At 35.0% G+C, this 14,517-nt stretch overlaps 1 protein-coding gene across 7 annotated transcripts in view; it reads left to right on the top strand.

Moving 5' to 3' along the window:
- Positions 1 to 14,517, top strand: part of EVI5 (ecotropic viral integration site 5) — a 248,898-nt gene that overhangs the window by 202,483 nt on the left and 31,898 nt on the right. For all 7 annotated transcript variants that reach the window (XM_040470985.1, XM_040470988.1, XM_040470986.1 and 4 more), the window contains one exon: positions 12,320 to 12,415. In XM_040470985.1, coding sequence (XP_040326919.1) covers positions 12,320 to 12,415 — 96 coding nt within the window. The remainder of the gene's footprint in view (positions 1 to 12,319; positions 12,416 to 14,517) is intronic.

Genomic DNA, 14,517 nt, shown 5'->3' with positions numbered 1-14,517 from the left:
ACCTGTTACCTAGTAAAAAGTTTAGAAAATTGGATCCCTTATTTACTGGCATATCTTCTCGTAGATATTGATAGTTTTAAGTTTTTAAAGAATTATTCAGCTGGTTCTCAAATCTTTGGTGTTTCTTCATTCTTTTGAATAGTTATCTTAGTATTCAGTCATAGGGATCATATATGTGGGATTTTTTTCTGATCCTAAACATTATTTAGTTCCTCATCATACATTACTAAACTTTAAAATAACATTTTCTGTTTGAGAGCTAGGTTAACCAAGAAAGGGATTTGAGTTCAAAATTCAGCCAACCTCTGTAGACAGGGAACTGACCAGCTGAAACTAACATAGAAATAACATGAAGTGAAACTGATAGTAGAATTGAAAGAAATTAAGAACCCTTGCCAGTTTTCTTCTATTTTCATTCTAAAATATTTTCTCTCTGGGAATGTAGAGACTATTTGTAAATAAGTTGATGTGTCTTGGTCATTTAACACATTTACCATTGTGGTGGTAGTTAAAAGAAGTATTTACCTCTTTTTTGAAATTTCAAATTTATTTTTTTATTTATTTTGAGAGAGAGAATGTGTGTGCATATGAGCTGGGAAGGGGCAGAGAGAGAGGGAGGGGGAATCCGCAGCAGGCTCTATGCCAACAGCCCCACATGGGGCTCAAAATCATGAACCATGAGATCACGACCTGAGCCGAAATCAAGAGTCAGATGATGCTTAACCAACTGAGCCACCCAGGCACCTCTATCTCTTTTTTTATATAAAAAACTATACTGAATAAATTCTGTAATAAGTATAAACTTAAAAAATATTATTTGAGATTTTTTAAGAAAGATAAAAGTATTTTATAACTGGTATATATATAGAATTTTGAATTTGTGTTTAAAAATAGTTAATTTTCAAAGGTTGTACAAACCAGTGTGTTTCAAGTGTAGGTCTACACACTGGCTGTGTCAGAACCACCACTTGTGTAGCTTTCTTTTTGTTTTTTTTCTGGTTAACAGTTTTATTTTATTTACTTTCTAATTTACATCCAAATTAGTTAGCATATAGTGCAACAATGATTTCAGGAGTAGATTCCTTAATGTCCCTTACTCATTTAGTCCATCCCCCCCACCCCCCACAACCCCTCCAGTAATCTTCTTTGTTCTCCATATTTAAGAGTCTCTTATGTTTTGTCTCCCTCCCTGTTTTTATATGATTTTTGCTTCCCTTCCCATATATTCATCTATTTTCTCTTAAAATCCTCACACAAGTGAAGTCATATGATATTTGTCTTTCTCTGACTAATTTTGCTTAGCATAGTACCCTCTAGTTCCAGCCACATAGTTGCAAATGGCAAGATTTCATTCTTTTTGATTGCGGAGTAATACTCCATTGTATATATATACCACATCTTCTTTATCCATTCATCCATCGATGGACATTTGGGCTCTTTCCATACTTTGGCTATTGTTGATAGTGCTGCTATAAACATTGGGGTGCATGTGTCCCTTCAAAACAGCACACCTGTATCCCTTGGATAAATACCTAGTAGTGCAGATGCTGGTCATAGGGTAGTTCTATTTTTAATTTTTTGAGGAACCTCCAGACTGCTTTTCAGAATGGCCTCACCAGTTTGCATTCCTACCAGCAGTGCAAAAGAGATCCTCTTTCTCCGCATCCTAGCCAATATCTTTTGTTGCCTGAGTCGTTCATGTTAGCCATTCTGACAGGTGTAAGGTGGTATCTCATTGTGATTTTGCTTTGTATTTCCCTGATGATGAGTGATGTGGAGTATTTTTTCATGTGCCATTTGGCCATCTGGATGTCTTCTTTGGAGAAGTGTCTATTCATGTCTTTTGCCCATTTCTTCTATGTGTTTTGGGTGTTGTGTTTGATAAGTTCTTTATAGATTTTGGTACTAACCCTTTAACCTTTATGTCGTTTGCAAATATCTTCTCCCATTCTGTCTGTTGCCTTTTAGTTTTGCTGATTGTTTCCTTCGCTGTGCAGAAGTTTTTATTTTGATGAGGCCCCAATAGTTCTTTTTTGCTTTTGTTTCCCTTGCCTCCGGAGACATGTTGAGTAAGAAGTTGTTGCGGCCAAGGTCAAAAAGATTTTTGCCTGCTTTCTTCTTGAGGATTTTGATGGCTTCCTGTCTTACATTTAGGTCTTTCATCCATTTTGAGTTTATTTTTGCATATGGTGTAAGAAAGTTGTCCAGGTTCATTTTTCTGCGTGTCACAGTCCAGTTTTCCCAGCACCACTTGCTGAAGAGACTGTCTTTATTCCATTGGATATTCTTTCCTGCTTTGTCAAAGATTAGTTGGCCATATGTTTGTGGGTCCATTTCTGGGTTGTCTGTTCTGTTCCATTGATCTGAGTGTCTGTTCTTGTGCCAATACCATACTGTCTTGATGATTACAGCTTTGTAATATAGTTTGAAATCTGGGTGTAGCTTTCAATGTGTACTGATTTTCAAGCCCCATTCCCAGATATTTAAAATTCATTAGGTGAGCAATAGATTCTCTTAATCCATGTGTTTACAAATCTCCCAACAATAATCATCTTTGGCAATCACTGTTTTAACCATTTCCTAGATTGTTGTTTATATTATTATATTCACTTACCTAGCCATATGTTTTTTAAATGGTAAATTTTATGTATATATTTTATCAAAATACCTAGCCATATTAAAAAAAAAATATTTATTAGGTAGGATGTTTTTATTGAAGGTAACAGAAAACTCAATTCTGGATTTATGTATGGCTTAAATAATAAAGGGGCTTTATTGGTTCATGTACCTGAAAAGTCCAAAAGTAGGATATACTTAAGGAAAAGTTTGATTTGGGCTCCAGCTTGTTGCATTAGCCATGATTCTGAAAGCTCTGCTTTGCTTGTCATTTTTTATCCTTAGGAGGTTTTTTTCATCGTGTTAAAATGGCTAACAGATGAGCCTTATATGTACTTGCATAATATGCAGAATAAAAAACTGTAACCCATAATTTCCGGTAAAAGTTTTAAGAGTCACACAGCTTGAGCAAGACCAGAAGTAGTCACAATGCAAACAGATCTGATTATCCTGTTTGGTTTAAACCCTACCTACCAATCAGAGCCTACCTATGGGGTTAAGGATGGAGATAATTCCTGTACTATGACCACTACATAATAAAGGAGAGAAAATAGATCTTGATGTAACAACCATAAAATCTACTTGAAAATATTACAGAGATGAACTGTAACTCAGCTTGCTCTAAAATTAGATTGTTTTAATAAAGTAATTTATGGTATAATATTACTTTTCAGTTTCTTAAGTTTCTAGTAAAAAAGTGAAGAAAGTACGAATCCTAGAGCAAGAGGTAGGTTTTAAATTAAGTACAAGTAACCTTGGGAAATAAATACCTTTTCACATATAGAAATGAACTACAGTATAGACTAAGTGTTTGCTTTCTAGAGGGAGAGGGCATGTATTATTTTTTTTATTGCTGTCTTCTCCAAGTATTTTACTATGAAAATTTTCAAACATACAGAAGTTGAAAGAGTTCAACAGAGAACATCACAAACCCACCACCTCCATTCTAGTATTAATATTTTTGATATTTGTTTCATCTGTTGCTTTATTAGATATGTGTCTATCCACCATTCTAGCTATATTTTTTTTTTCTGAGAGCTCAGAAGTGCGAGTGGGGAAAGGGCAGAGGAAGGAGAGAGAGAATCTCAAGGAGGTCCATGCCTAGCATGGAACCCCAGTCAGGGCTGGATCTCACCACTGTGAGATCATGACCTGAGCCAAAATCAAGAGTTGGATACTTAACCACCTGAGTCACTCGGGCCCCTTAGCTATCTTATTTTTTGATGCATTTCAGAGTAAGTTAAAGTTGTTATACTCTATCCCTAATTACTTAAACATGCATATCTTTAGGTTATTAATGACCTTTTGACTCAGAGACTTATACATGGAACTCTATGGCTTAAGGCCTCAATATGAATTAGATTATTATAGATATTATAATGGTAATTGCTAAAATAATTACTGAAAGAAAGGTCCGAGAGTAAAAGTGCATTTAAGTAAACCTTTTATAAATATTACTTTATGTTCTCTTAATATAAAGTTTCTTTTATTGCATGACAAAAAGTTATATATTTAAGGTGTGTTCAGTGAAATTATAGAATACCAAGATTGTTGATGTGTTGGAGCTCTTTAAGTTTGTTACTTACCTAATGAGTTTTGCTTAGGAAACCACTTAACTGGCAATCTGTTGTTATCAGCTAGACCAAAAGAAAATGCAGGTTACTGGTAAATTTATTAGTGTAGATGACATTTTCCCACCTTATCAGAAAGAACTATGTAGACATTGCTTGAAAATAGAAAGGTATAAAAATTTTTGCAAAAAATAATCCTAAACATTAGATAATTGAATAAATTGTCTCAGAAGTGAAATTAAATTGTTATCCACTTTTTAGAATGTAATAGTTAACTGGATTTTTTTTTTTTGGCACTGTAAATGTGTAGTTATTTAGTTACCTGATTTCAAGAGAGTCCTTAAAAGGGTTCAATTCATCATTTAAATGAGAACCCATTTGCAGAACATAAAAACCACAGACTTAGATAAAAAGTTATTTATACATTTTAATTTATTAAATAGCACTTAGGACCTCTCTGACTTCACTTCAGTTTTTGAAATATCAGCTAGATTTTCTTAAAGCAGACTATTCAATCAGAATACCTTAGGCAGAGCTTTTTGACTGGTGTGTCTGTCAAACTGGTATGCTACTAATATGTGACAAGTGTGCAGGGATGGGGGTCACTTCTAGAGTGCAGAGCTGCTTAATTACCCTTCCTTTGCCCTCAGTTTAATCAGTATGCCTTACAAGCTGTTGTTACAAACATTAAATTTCTTTATTGTAAAATTTCTCAACTGCCCAATTTTTTTTATTAAATATTGCCTTTCCTCTAAAGAAATCAGGTTGCAAAACTTTGGCTAAACCTTACTAAGACTCACCTTTGGGGGAAACATCTTTGGAGTCAGTCACTTTTTTGTTTTCTTTTGTTTTGTTTTTGTTTTTTTAATCTAAATGCTCTCTATACACAAACTCAGGACACCAAGATCAAGAGTTGCAGCCAGGTGCCCCGCTTAGTCACTTTTGTAAAACACATTTAATGATTTGTGTCTTGCCAGACTGTTTATCATGCAGGTTTCCCTACAGGAAAGAATTGGTATTAATTATTGTTAGTGGTCATTCAACAGCCTTTCAGACCTAAAGTATTTTGCTTTCTTGAACTTCTGTCTTGGAACATTAGAACTTACCTTGGGCTTTGTCATTTTATTCGCCCTGAGAATTTTATTTTGTCCTGAATGATATTATTGCTATGGGATATCCAAAATCCTCAAGAACTTTACCTTCACTGGGGACCAGATTTAAAGGTACCTTTTCTAAATCTGATTCTAAACCACAAATATCTAGCCTTTCCATCTCATCCATAAGGATTTCTTCCTAGTAGTCAATTGCACTTTCCATTTAATCAGCAATTATTTTCAAGGTAATTAATATGATATGATGCTAAAATTAGACTAAAAAGCCATCAAAGAGTACAGCTGAACACATATACCCAAAGTAGCCCCCTTTGGAAGTATATTTACTTAATCAGTTGCTGCTGCTGCCATTTATCAGGTCACATACAGGATTTGGAAAATACCTTCTATAAGGATAATGACTATTTATTTTATGTCAGCAAATATTCTCTCTCCATATTTTTTTTCTCTTTTCTACATTATTTTCTTCCTTCTTGACTCACTACTTATTCCTAATGCTTGACATAATCCTTTCCTACTTTGGGAATATACAGGAGTGAGATGGAGTAAGTCTAGAACCAAGGAAAATTATGGGAAGGGGTAGTCATGAAACAGAGTGAATTTGGGTGATGGGTTTATTAGTCTTTATTATATTACTCTTTTGTTCTGTTTTTGAAATATTTTATTTAAAATGGGGAGTGGATAAAAATCAGATGCAGGCATAATTACATGTAAGCAGTATTAGACAACTATAAACTGATAATATGAGTCATTAGCTTAGGGCCATAAATGAAAGTATGCTTTAGCATTTCATCTTAATTTTTTTCTTTTTATATTGCAATTCCCATTGAAATAAGTGTGGGCTAAAATAAATAACTCAAGTAAAGTTTTGAAACAAATCCAAGAAAGCTAATTTGCTTGATCCTTTGCATAAATTCCCATATATTCTTGCCTCCTCAGGCAAACTCCTGTTTAGAGTGCTGTGGGGGAAAAATGTGTCAACTGTTTATGTAATTCTTAGGCAATTGTTGGTTCACTCAGCTAGGAATAATAGTTTCTATTACACAGAGGTGTTGTGATGATTACATGTAAAGAGCTTAGAACAGTTGTTAGCACATTGTCAGCCCCAATCCCTCTCCATCAGGATTGTACAAGAGAATTAAATCCTACAGAAAATAATCTGAGTAACTATTTTCTCAGTTCTTCTAAGTATGGTACATAGTACCACTCTAGATGCATAGGAGGAAAGTTAAATTATTACATACAGTGATGTTTGGGCATTAGGACTTAATTCCTTTGGGGAACCTCAATTGAGAACGTCTGATAAGTGTTCAAGATATGTTAGCTATTATTACTTCATTTACAAGTGACAGAAACCCATATTTAAACTGGTTTAAATAATAAAGGGACTTCATTCATTCATATACAGTAAAACCTTGGATTGTGAGTAACTTGTCCTGTAAGTGTTGCACAAGATGAGCAAACATTTCTAATAAATGATAAACTTGATAAATGAGCAATGTCTTGCAATACGAGTAGTACATGATGTCAAATGCCACGTGATCACAGCTGAGACAATTGTGTCTCTCTCTCTCTCTCTGTCTCTGTCTCTGTCTCTGGAATTGTGGGTGATCGTCTCCCATGCTTGGATGCTCAGTCTCAGACCACAGTGTTTGGCAGAAATCAGTGATTTTTCAGAATGTTGGAAGGTGCCCACAACTGACACTAGTGTATTTTTGTCACTTAAAAGCACCTATGGATGGACAGTCGTTCGCTTTTCCATACAAGAGTAAGCTTAGGAATACTTTGCTTTATACCTAGGTCAGGCTGCCTACAGATGTAGACCCTTTCCTCTGCTGCCGTATTGCCAGCTGTATTAAATAATTTACAGTATATGACAAGAGTTTATTAATACTGTACTGTAGTCAACATCTGTGTGAGCATATACAGTGGTCCCCATGCAGAAAAAGATTCCATTGAGCCAATAGATAACAGTGATTCCATTAGTGATAGTGAAAATCATCCTACACAATAACCCTCTGTGAACCAGCCACAAAGCTTTTCAAAGGTAAGTGCATGTTAATTTATTTTTCCATATGTTTTGTATTTTTTTTATTATTTTGTATTACAGTATTGTAATCATTTTTATATGAACATTTTTGGGTTGTGGAACAAATCGTCTGAGTTTCCATTATTTCTTATGGGGAAATTCGCTTTGATATACAAATGCTTTGGATTACGAGCATGTTTCTGGAACAAATTATGCTTTCAAACCAGAGTTTTACTGTAAATGAAAAAACAAGTAGGGAAGGCTTCAGAGATGGTTTGATTAGGATTCTGAGTCAGTATCTCTGCTGTTTTGGTTCTGCCTTGCTCTGGTCAAACATTTCTTCTTTGAGTGTAATTGACACACAATGTTATACTAGTTTCAGACGTACAGCTTAGTGATTTGGCAAATTTATACATTACTCTGTGTTCACCACAAGTGTAGCTGTCATCTGTGCCATGACATTGCTGTTAGAATATCATTGATTATATTCCTTATGATCTGCTTTTTATTCATGTGACTTACTTATTCCATAACTGGAAGCCTGTATCTCCCTCTCCCTTCACACCTTTTGCCCAACCCCATAAACCTCCCTTCTGGCAACATCAGTTTGTTCTCTGTATTTGCAGGTCTGATTCTGCTTTTTCTATGTTTATTCATTTTTTCATTATTTTTTTTTTAAGATTCTACTTACGTGTAGAGTCATATGGTAGTTGTCTTTCTCAGCCTGACTTAGCATAATAGGTCCATCTGTGTTGTCTCAAATGGCACAGTCTCATCCTTTTTTATGGATATGTAATAGTCTGTTGTGTGTATGTATTTGTGTGTGTGTGTGTGTGTGTGTATACATACATTACATACACACACATACGTACTACGTCTTCCTTATCCATTCATCTATTGATAGACACTTAGGTTGTGCCCTTCCTGGCTATTGTAAATAATGCTGCAATGAACATAGGGGTGCATATATCTTTTTGAATTAGTGTTTTTGTTTTCTTTGGGTTAATACCTGATAGTGAAAATACTGGATCAAATGGTTATTCTTTTTTTTTTTTTTAATTTTTTTAATGTTTATATATTTTTTTGAGAGAGAGAGAGAGACAGAGCATTATGGGGGAGGGGAGGAGAGAGAGACACACACAGAATCCAATGCAGGCTCCAGGCTCCAAGCTGTCAGCACAGAGCCCAATGCGGGGCTTGAGAACCTGTCAACCTGATCATGACCTGATCCGAAGTCAGACGCTCAAGTGACTGAGCCACCCTGGCACCCCTCAGATGGTCATTCTATTTTCAATTTTTTGAGGAACCTCCATACTGTTTTCCACAGTGGTTGTACAAATTTACATTCCCACTAATAGGTCATGAGGATTCCTCATACTCCACATCCTTGCCAACACTTGTTATTTCTTGTCTTTTTGATCCTAGCCATTCATTCTGACAGGTGTGAAGTGATACATTATGTGGTTTTGATTTGCATTACCCTGATGATGAGTAATGTTGAACATCTTTTCTGTGTCTTCTTTACAAAAATGTCAAGTCCTCTCCACATTTTTTAATTGGATTATTTGGGTGTTTGATGTTGAGTTGCACAAGTTCTTTATATATTTTGGATATATATATATATAAAAGTATATATATATATATATGAATGAAAAATTTTCTTATTAGATATATTGTATGCAACTATCTTCTCCCATTCAATCAATAGGTTGTCTTTTTGTTTTGTTTTTGCCTTTTTGTTTTGTTGATGATTTCCTTTGCTGTGCAGAAAGCTTTTTATTTTGGTGTAGCCCCAATAGTTTATGTTTACTTTTGTGTTTGCTTTTGTTTCCCTTACCTTAGAAGACATATCTAGAAAAAATGTTGGTACAACTAATGTCAGAGAAATTACTGTCTGTGCCCTCTTCTAGGATTTTTATGGTTTCAGGTGTCCCATTTAGGTCTTTAATTCATTTTGACGTTTTGTGTGTGTGTGTGTGTGTGTGTGTGTGTGTGTGTGTGTTTGTGTGTGTGTGGTTTAAGTGGTTCAGTTTCATTTTTTTGCATGTAGCTGTACAGTTTTCCCACCACCATTTATTGAAGAGACCATCTTTTCCCCATTGTATACCCTTGTCTCCTTTGTCATAGATTATATGGCTATATAATAATGGGTTTATTTCTGGAGTTTCTATTCTGGGGTTCCATTAATTGTATGTCTATTTTTTTTTTGCCTGTACCAAACTGTTTTGATTACTACAGCTTTGTAGTGTGTATCTTCAAATCTGGCATTGTGATACCTCCTGTTTTGTTCTTCCTTTTCAGTATTGCTTTGGCTCAAGCTAGTATTTCTAACTAAAATTTAAAAATATGTATATATTTTCTTAAATACAGGCTAGTGGCTAAAAATCATAAGGTGTCTGTTGACTATGTTTATGAAGCCTGGCACATTTGGAATATAATTATTAAATTAGTAATTTTTTTTTAATTTTTTTTTTCAACGTTTATTTATTTTTGCGACAGAGAGAGACAGAGCATGAACGGGGGAGGGGCAGAGAGAGAGGGAGACACAGAATCGGAAACAGGCTCCAGGCTCTGAGCCATCAGCCCAGAGCCTGACGCGGGGCTCGAACTCACGGACCGCGAGATCGTGACCTGGCTGAAGTCGGACGCTTACCGACTGCGCCACCCAGGCGCCCCAAATTAGTAATTTTTTTTACGATTTTATTTTTAAGTAATCTCCACACCCAGTGTGGGACTCAAACTCACAACCCCGAGATCAAGAGTCACATGCTCTACCAATTGAGCTAGCCACGTGCCCCTAAATTAGTTCTTTGCTTAGGTGATTATATGTGATATTCATGTGTTCAAACATATAAGAAAAGTTTTAAAGCCTCTAGGAATAATAGTTGTTCTTTATATCTATACAAATATTAGTTAACTGCTTCAGCAGGCCATATTCTAGTGAAAGGTTTTTAAGACCGGTGACCAAAAGGAGAAGAACAAAAAAACAAAAAGAGTGGGCTTATAAGAATAGCTTGTTGAAAGGATTTGAACAAACTAAAGTTACATAAGAATGCAATCGGGATGGCAAGGATGGTTCATGCAGAAGAGTAATTCTGTTGGAATGATACCCTGACTTTATAGGGGAGCCACTCATTCTGTTACTGGAGCAGTTCTAGTTAGTTCTTTCTGCCAAGGATGTTGGGAGATGTGTAGAGGAAAGTAGAGCATGACTTGGCTGCAGTGAGAGTACCAAACCAGGTCCAGGGTCTCTTCTTACTGTGAATGGAAAGAGCAGTAGAGAGCTCCACACTGGAAAGTGCTCTGCAGAACAACCCATTACTCTCAAGGTAATTTTACAGGACCTACAGCACATTTTATTGTAATTATTTATTATTATTATTATTATTATTATTATTATTATTTTTAGAGTGCATATGTGGTGAGGGAAGGGCAAAGAAAGAAAGAGAAAGAGAGAAAATGAGAATCTTAAGCAGGCTCCACACTCAGCACAGAGCCTGATTGATGCAGGGCTCGATCCATGACCCTGGGAGCATGAGCTGAATTCAAGAGTCGGATGCTCAACTGGCTGAACTACCCAGGTGCCTCTACAGCACATTTTAAAACCTACTTAAAAAAAAAATTTTTTTTTTAACGTTTATTTTAGGGGCGCCTGGGTGGCTCGGTCGGTTAAGCGTCCGACTTCGGCTCAGGTCATGATCTCGCGGTCCGTGAGTTCGAGCCCCGCATCCGGCTCTGGGCTGACAGCTCAGAGCCTGGAGCCTGTTTCCGATTCTGTGTCTCCCTCTCTCTCTGCCCCTCCCCCGTTCATGCTCTGTCTCTCTCTGTCTCAAAAATAAATAAACGTTAAAAAAATAAAAATAAAAAAAAACCTATAAATATTCAAGTAGCACTAAGATAACTTTTATAGAAACTTCAAAGCTCTTTCAAATCGAAATGTGTATCTTCTCTGTAGGTACTGATAATGAATGATCTTGAAGTTGGATTCTTAAGAGATAATAGCAAGTATAGAACAGTGTTCATAGTGTCTGTAGTATTAGTAAAAATATGTGTGTGTATGCAAATGTGTTTCGATACATATGTACAAAATATCATGGGAAGATTACAATAAAAAACAACTGTGATTGTCTTTATGGAAGGAAACCAAGTGATGGGTGACTGTTAAAAGTAAACTAGTACTTTGTTGGTATCTGGAGCTACTCAGTAGTTTTAATAGATGTCTCTGGATCAGAGCTTCTTAACATTTCAAGCGTCATCACATGGCTTTTAGAAATAATCTGGCAATATAAAAAACAACTCATTTTTCACTCTCTAGTAAGCCCTATGTCTTAAAAGTCACATTTGTTTTCAGATGGTATATGAAAAGGCAGCTTCCCCCCTTCCCAATTTATATCCCTGGAAAATGATCACATATGGTTCTGAAACTAGCTGTTAGGATTCGAGCACCTTTTAATCAGCTATATCTAGGACTCCTGCCATACATTCCTAAGGTAATTAAACAAGAGATTCAGAGCTGTCCTTCCCCTTTTAAGAGTGGTTTGCAGAACCTTTTCTTTTTTCTCTTTCTCCTCTGTTTGCCACACAAAAGCTGATTCCCATGTAGCTGTGGGAGGCTCACTGCCTTATCAACTGAGCATTGAATCTCTTGTGGTATGGATAGAAAATCATTTATCCTCAAAGTAAGAAAATGCCTTTGAAATTCTAAGGTAATTTTTTCACTAGTACACCATTCAACTGTTGGTTTCTGAGAGTTTCTCAAAATGTACATTTTATAAGTTGTATTTGTTATAAACAACTTCCCTAAGCATTATATAGAAATAATCAGTATAAGTTACTATAAATTGCTTTTCAGAGATAGTTTGAGAACAGGTTTGTTCAGAATTTAGCTAGTTAAAGGATATGCCCTTATGCTGTCCTATATCTTAAAGTATTTGAGTACATGCTGTGAAAGTTGTCTCTTGTTTTTGGTTTGTTTTATTGTCATAAAACAGAAAGAAGAAGGAAAGCTTCAAGGACAGCTTAACAAGTCTGATTCTAACCAGTATATTAGGGAACTGAAAGATCAGATAGCAGAGCTGAATCATGAGGTAAGTGATCAAAATTTTGATCTTCACATATTTCTTTCTTCCTTCCTCTGTATTGTAACAACACTGTATTACTGGTTATGACAGACTCTTTCCTGATAAATATTTTCTGTGAATCCCTGATTATAATTAAATAATAATATTTTAGAAAATTGTCTTCTTTTTACCAAAATTTGTTCTGTTCCAATATTGAGGATTAATTTTCCTTAAGCCTTTTTATGGTGATCTAAAATGCTTAATTAATATTTGCATGGCAAATATTTTTTTTAGTGTAATCTGAAAACCTTTGATAGTTTGTCTAGGTGTCAAAGTTACTTCAGTTGAAGTTTTCTTTACACCTATAGAATAATTAGCGTTATTTACCGTTGTGGATAGAGGGAAGTCTTTTTACTTTTGTCTTCTTACTCCTTTCATGGTGGTATTACTGAGATTGCAAAAAAAGGATACTTGCCTAATATCAGTTAACAGATTTCTTAGTACCTAAACACTTTTTAAACTGGCACTACCTTGAATCTGTGAAATTTAACTCATGAAATTTTCAGATAGTATTATTAAGAACTCTCCTAAGTAATTTAAATTAATGTGCTTTGATTAGAGAGATACTTTTTGTTAATGTGGCTTTAGGTCAATTTCCTTGTTTTTTATTATTTTCTAATGGTAACTATTTATCTAAACATGAATACAGAAGCTTGTGTCTTACCTTGAATTATTTGTACAGTAAGGTTTATTCACAGTGATAAGATTTGAATGGGTTATATAAGCCTTATTTGTTAAGAAAGAAATTCATTTTGCCCACTAAATTAATTTAAACCTCAAAGGAAAAAGTTTGGGCATTACTCTTTCCTGGTATTACATCCTTCAGTTAAAGTCTGAGTGTTTTGGGTAATACCTCCTGGAGGTAATCAATCTAAGTAAATTCTGAATGAAGAAACAAAACATTAACAAAGTTGATAAATCTTAGATGTGGTTTAATTTAACTTGTCCTGAAATTTCAGTGGTTACTCCTGTCATTTGCAACCATGATAGCATTTGAGGGATTCAGGATTATGAATAATCTTTACTTATTTGTTTGTGTGCTTTTTTATAATCTGTTCTGATCTAAGCTATGTGTGAAAGAACAAGTTACAGATAAGATGTTCTAGAAAGTCTTATTGTTTTGAGAACCGTAGGAATTATTCCTTGTATTGAAAAGTTTTTCTCAAAGGAAATTTTGTCTAGAATAAAGCAATCTTCCCCTTATAATTTTGACTTAGAGTGATAAGGAACCTTTAATGTTGGTAAATTAAGAAAACTGTATATGGATTGACTGTATTTCCAAGCATAGTCTAAAAATCACCCAGCAAACATTAATTTTGCATGTCATAATCCTTACCTAAAAATGCTGTTCTCCTCATCAGGACTGGGAAAAAAACTGTTCACAAGAGGTTTTACTTTAATGTCATTTTTTATGCGTGGCCTGTGAAAAATAATCTTTCATCTTACACAAACATGGAAAGAAAATCAATAGAGTAGAATTTTCTACTGTTAAATTTTCTACTGTTATTGTATAAATTAAAAACTAGAACAGCTTGTGGCAAGATGCTAATTTTGTATACTCATACTATTCAAAGTACACAGGTCCTGGGCTTAAGCAGGCCCCAGTGAGAAAACATGGTAGAGAAGAGGGTGAGTACAGTGTAGGTGGAGACCACACAAGAATGCAGAGGTGAGAGTGACTGAGCATGGGTCTGGGAGTTTAGAGGCCAGACTCTTAAGAATTAAGAATTAATGTGGGTAAATTGTGGGAAATAAGGGTGGATTAAATAGAACCAGCTTATGGTGAATCTTCAAAGCTAGAAGAGATCAAATTTCCTAGATAAAGTGAAACCATTATAGATCTTTAGTTAGAGGTTCATTTTCATTATGTTTCCTGAGCAGATTTTAATACCTTCACCTGTTTCAAAGTTTTATAATTAAGGAACGGATAAATGAAAACAAGTGTAAGTTTAAACCAAGATAATAGTTGTAAGTACATTTATTATACACATTACTATTTGTTGGACCAGCTTCTCAAGAGGGTTAAATAAGGAATCACTTTTTCATTCTAGTGATTTTTCATTCACAAT

This window comes from Herpailurus yagouaroundi, unplaced genomic scaffold (genome assembly GCF_014898765.1).
Source record: "Herpailurus yagouaroundi ecotype Mexico unplaced genomic scaffold, PumYag 77, whole genome shotgun sequence".
Taxonomy (NCBI): domain Eukaryota; kingdom Metazoa; phylum Chordata; class Mammalia; order Carnivora; family Felidae; genus Herpailurus; species Herpailurus yagouaroundi.
Note: the sequence above shows the minus strand (reverse complement) of the source record. Positions and strands in the feature narration are given on the sequence as shown.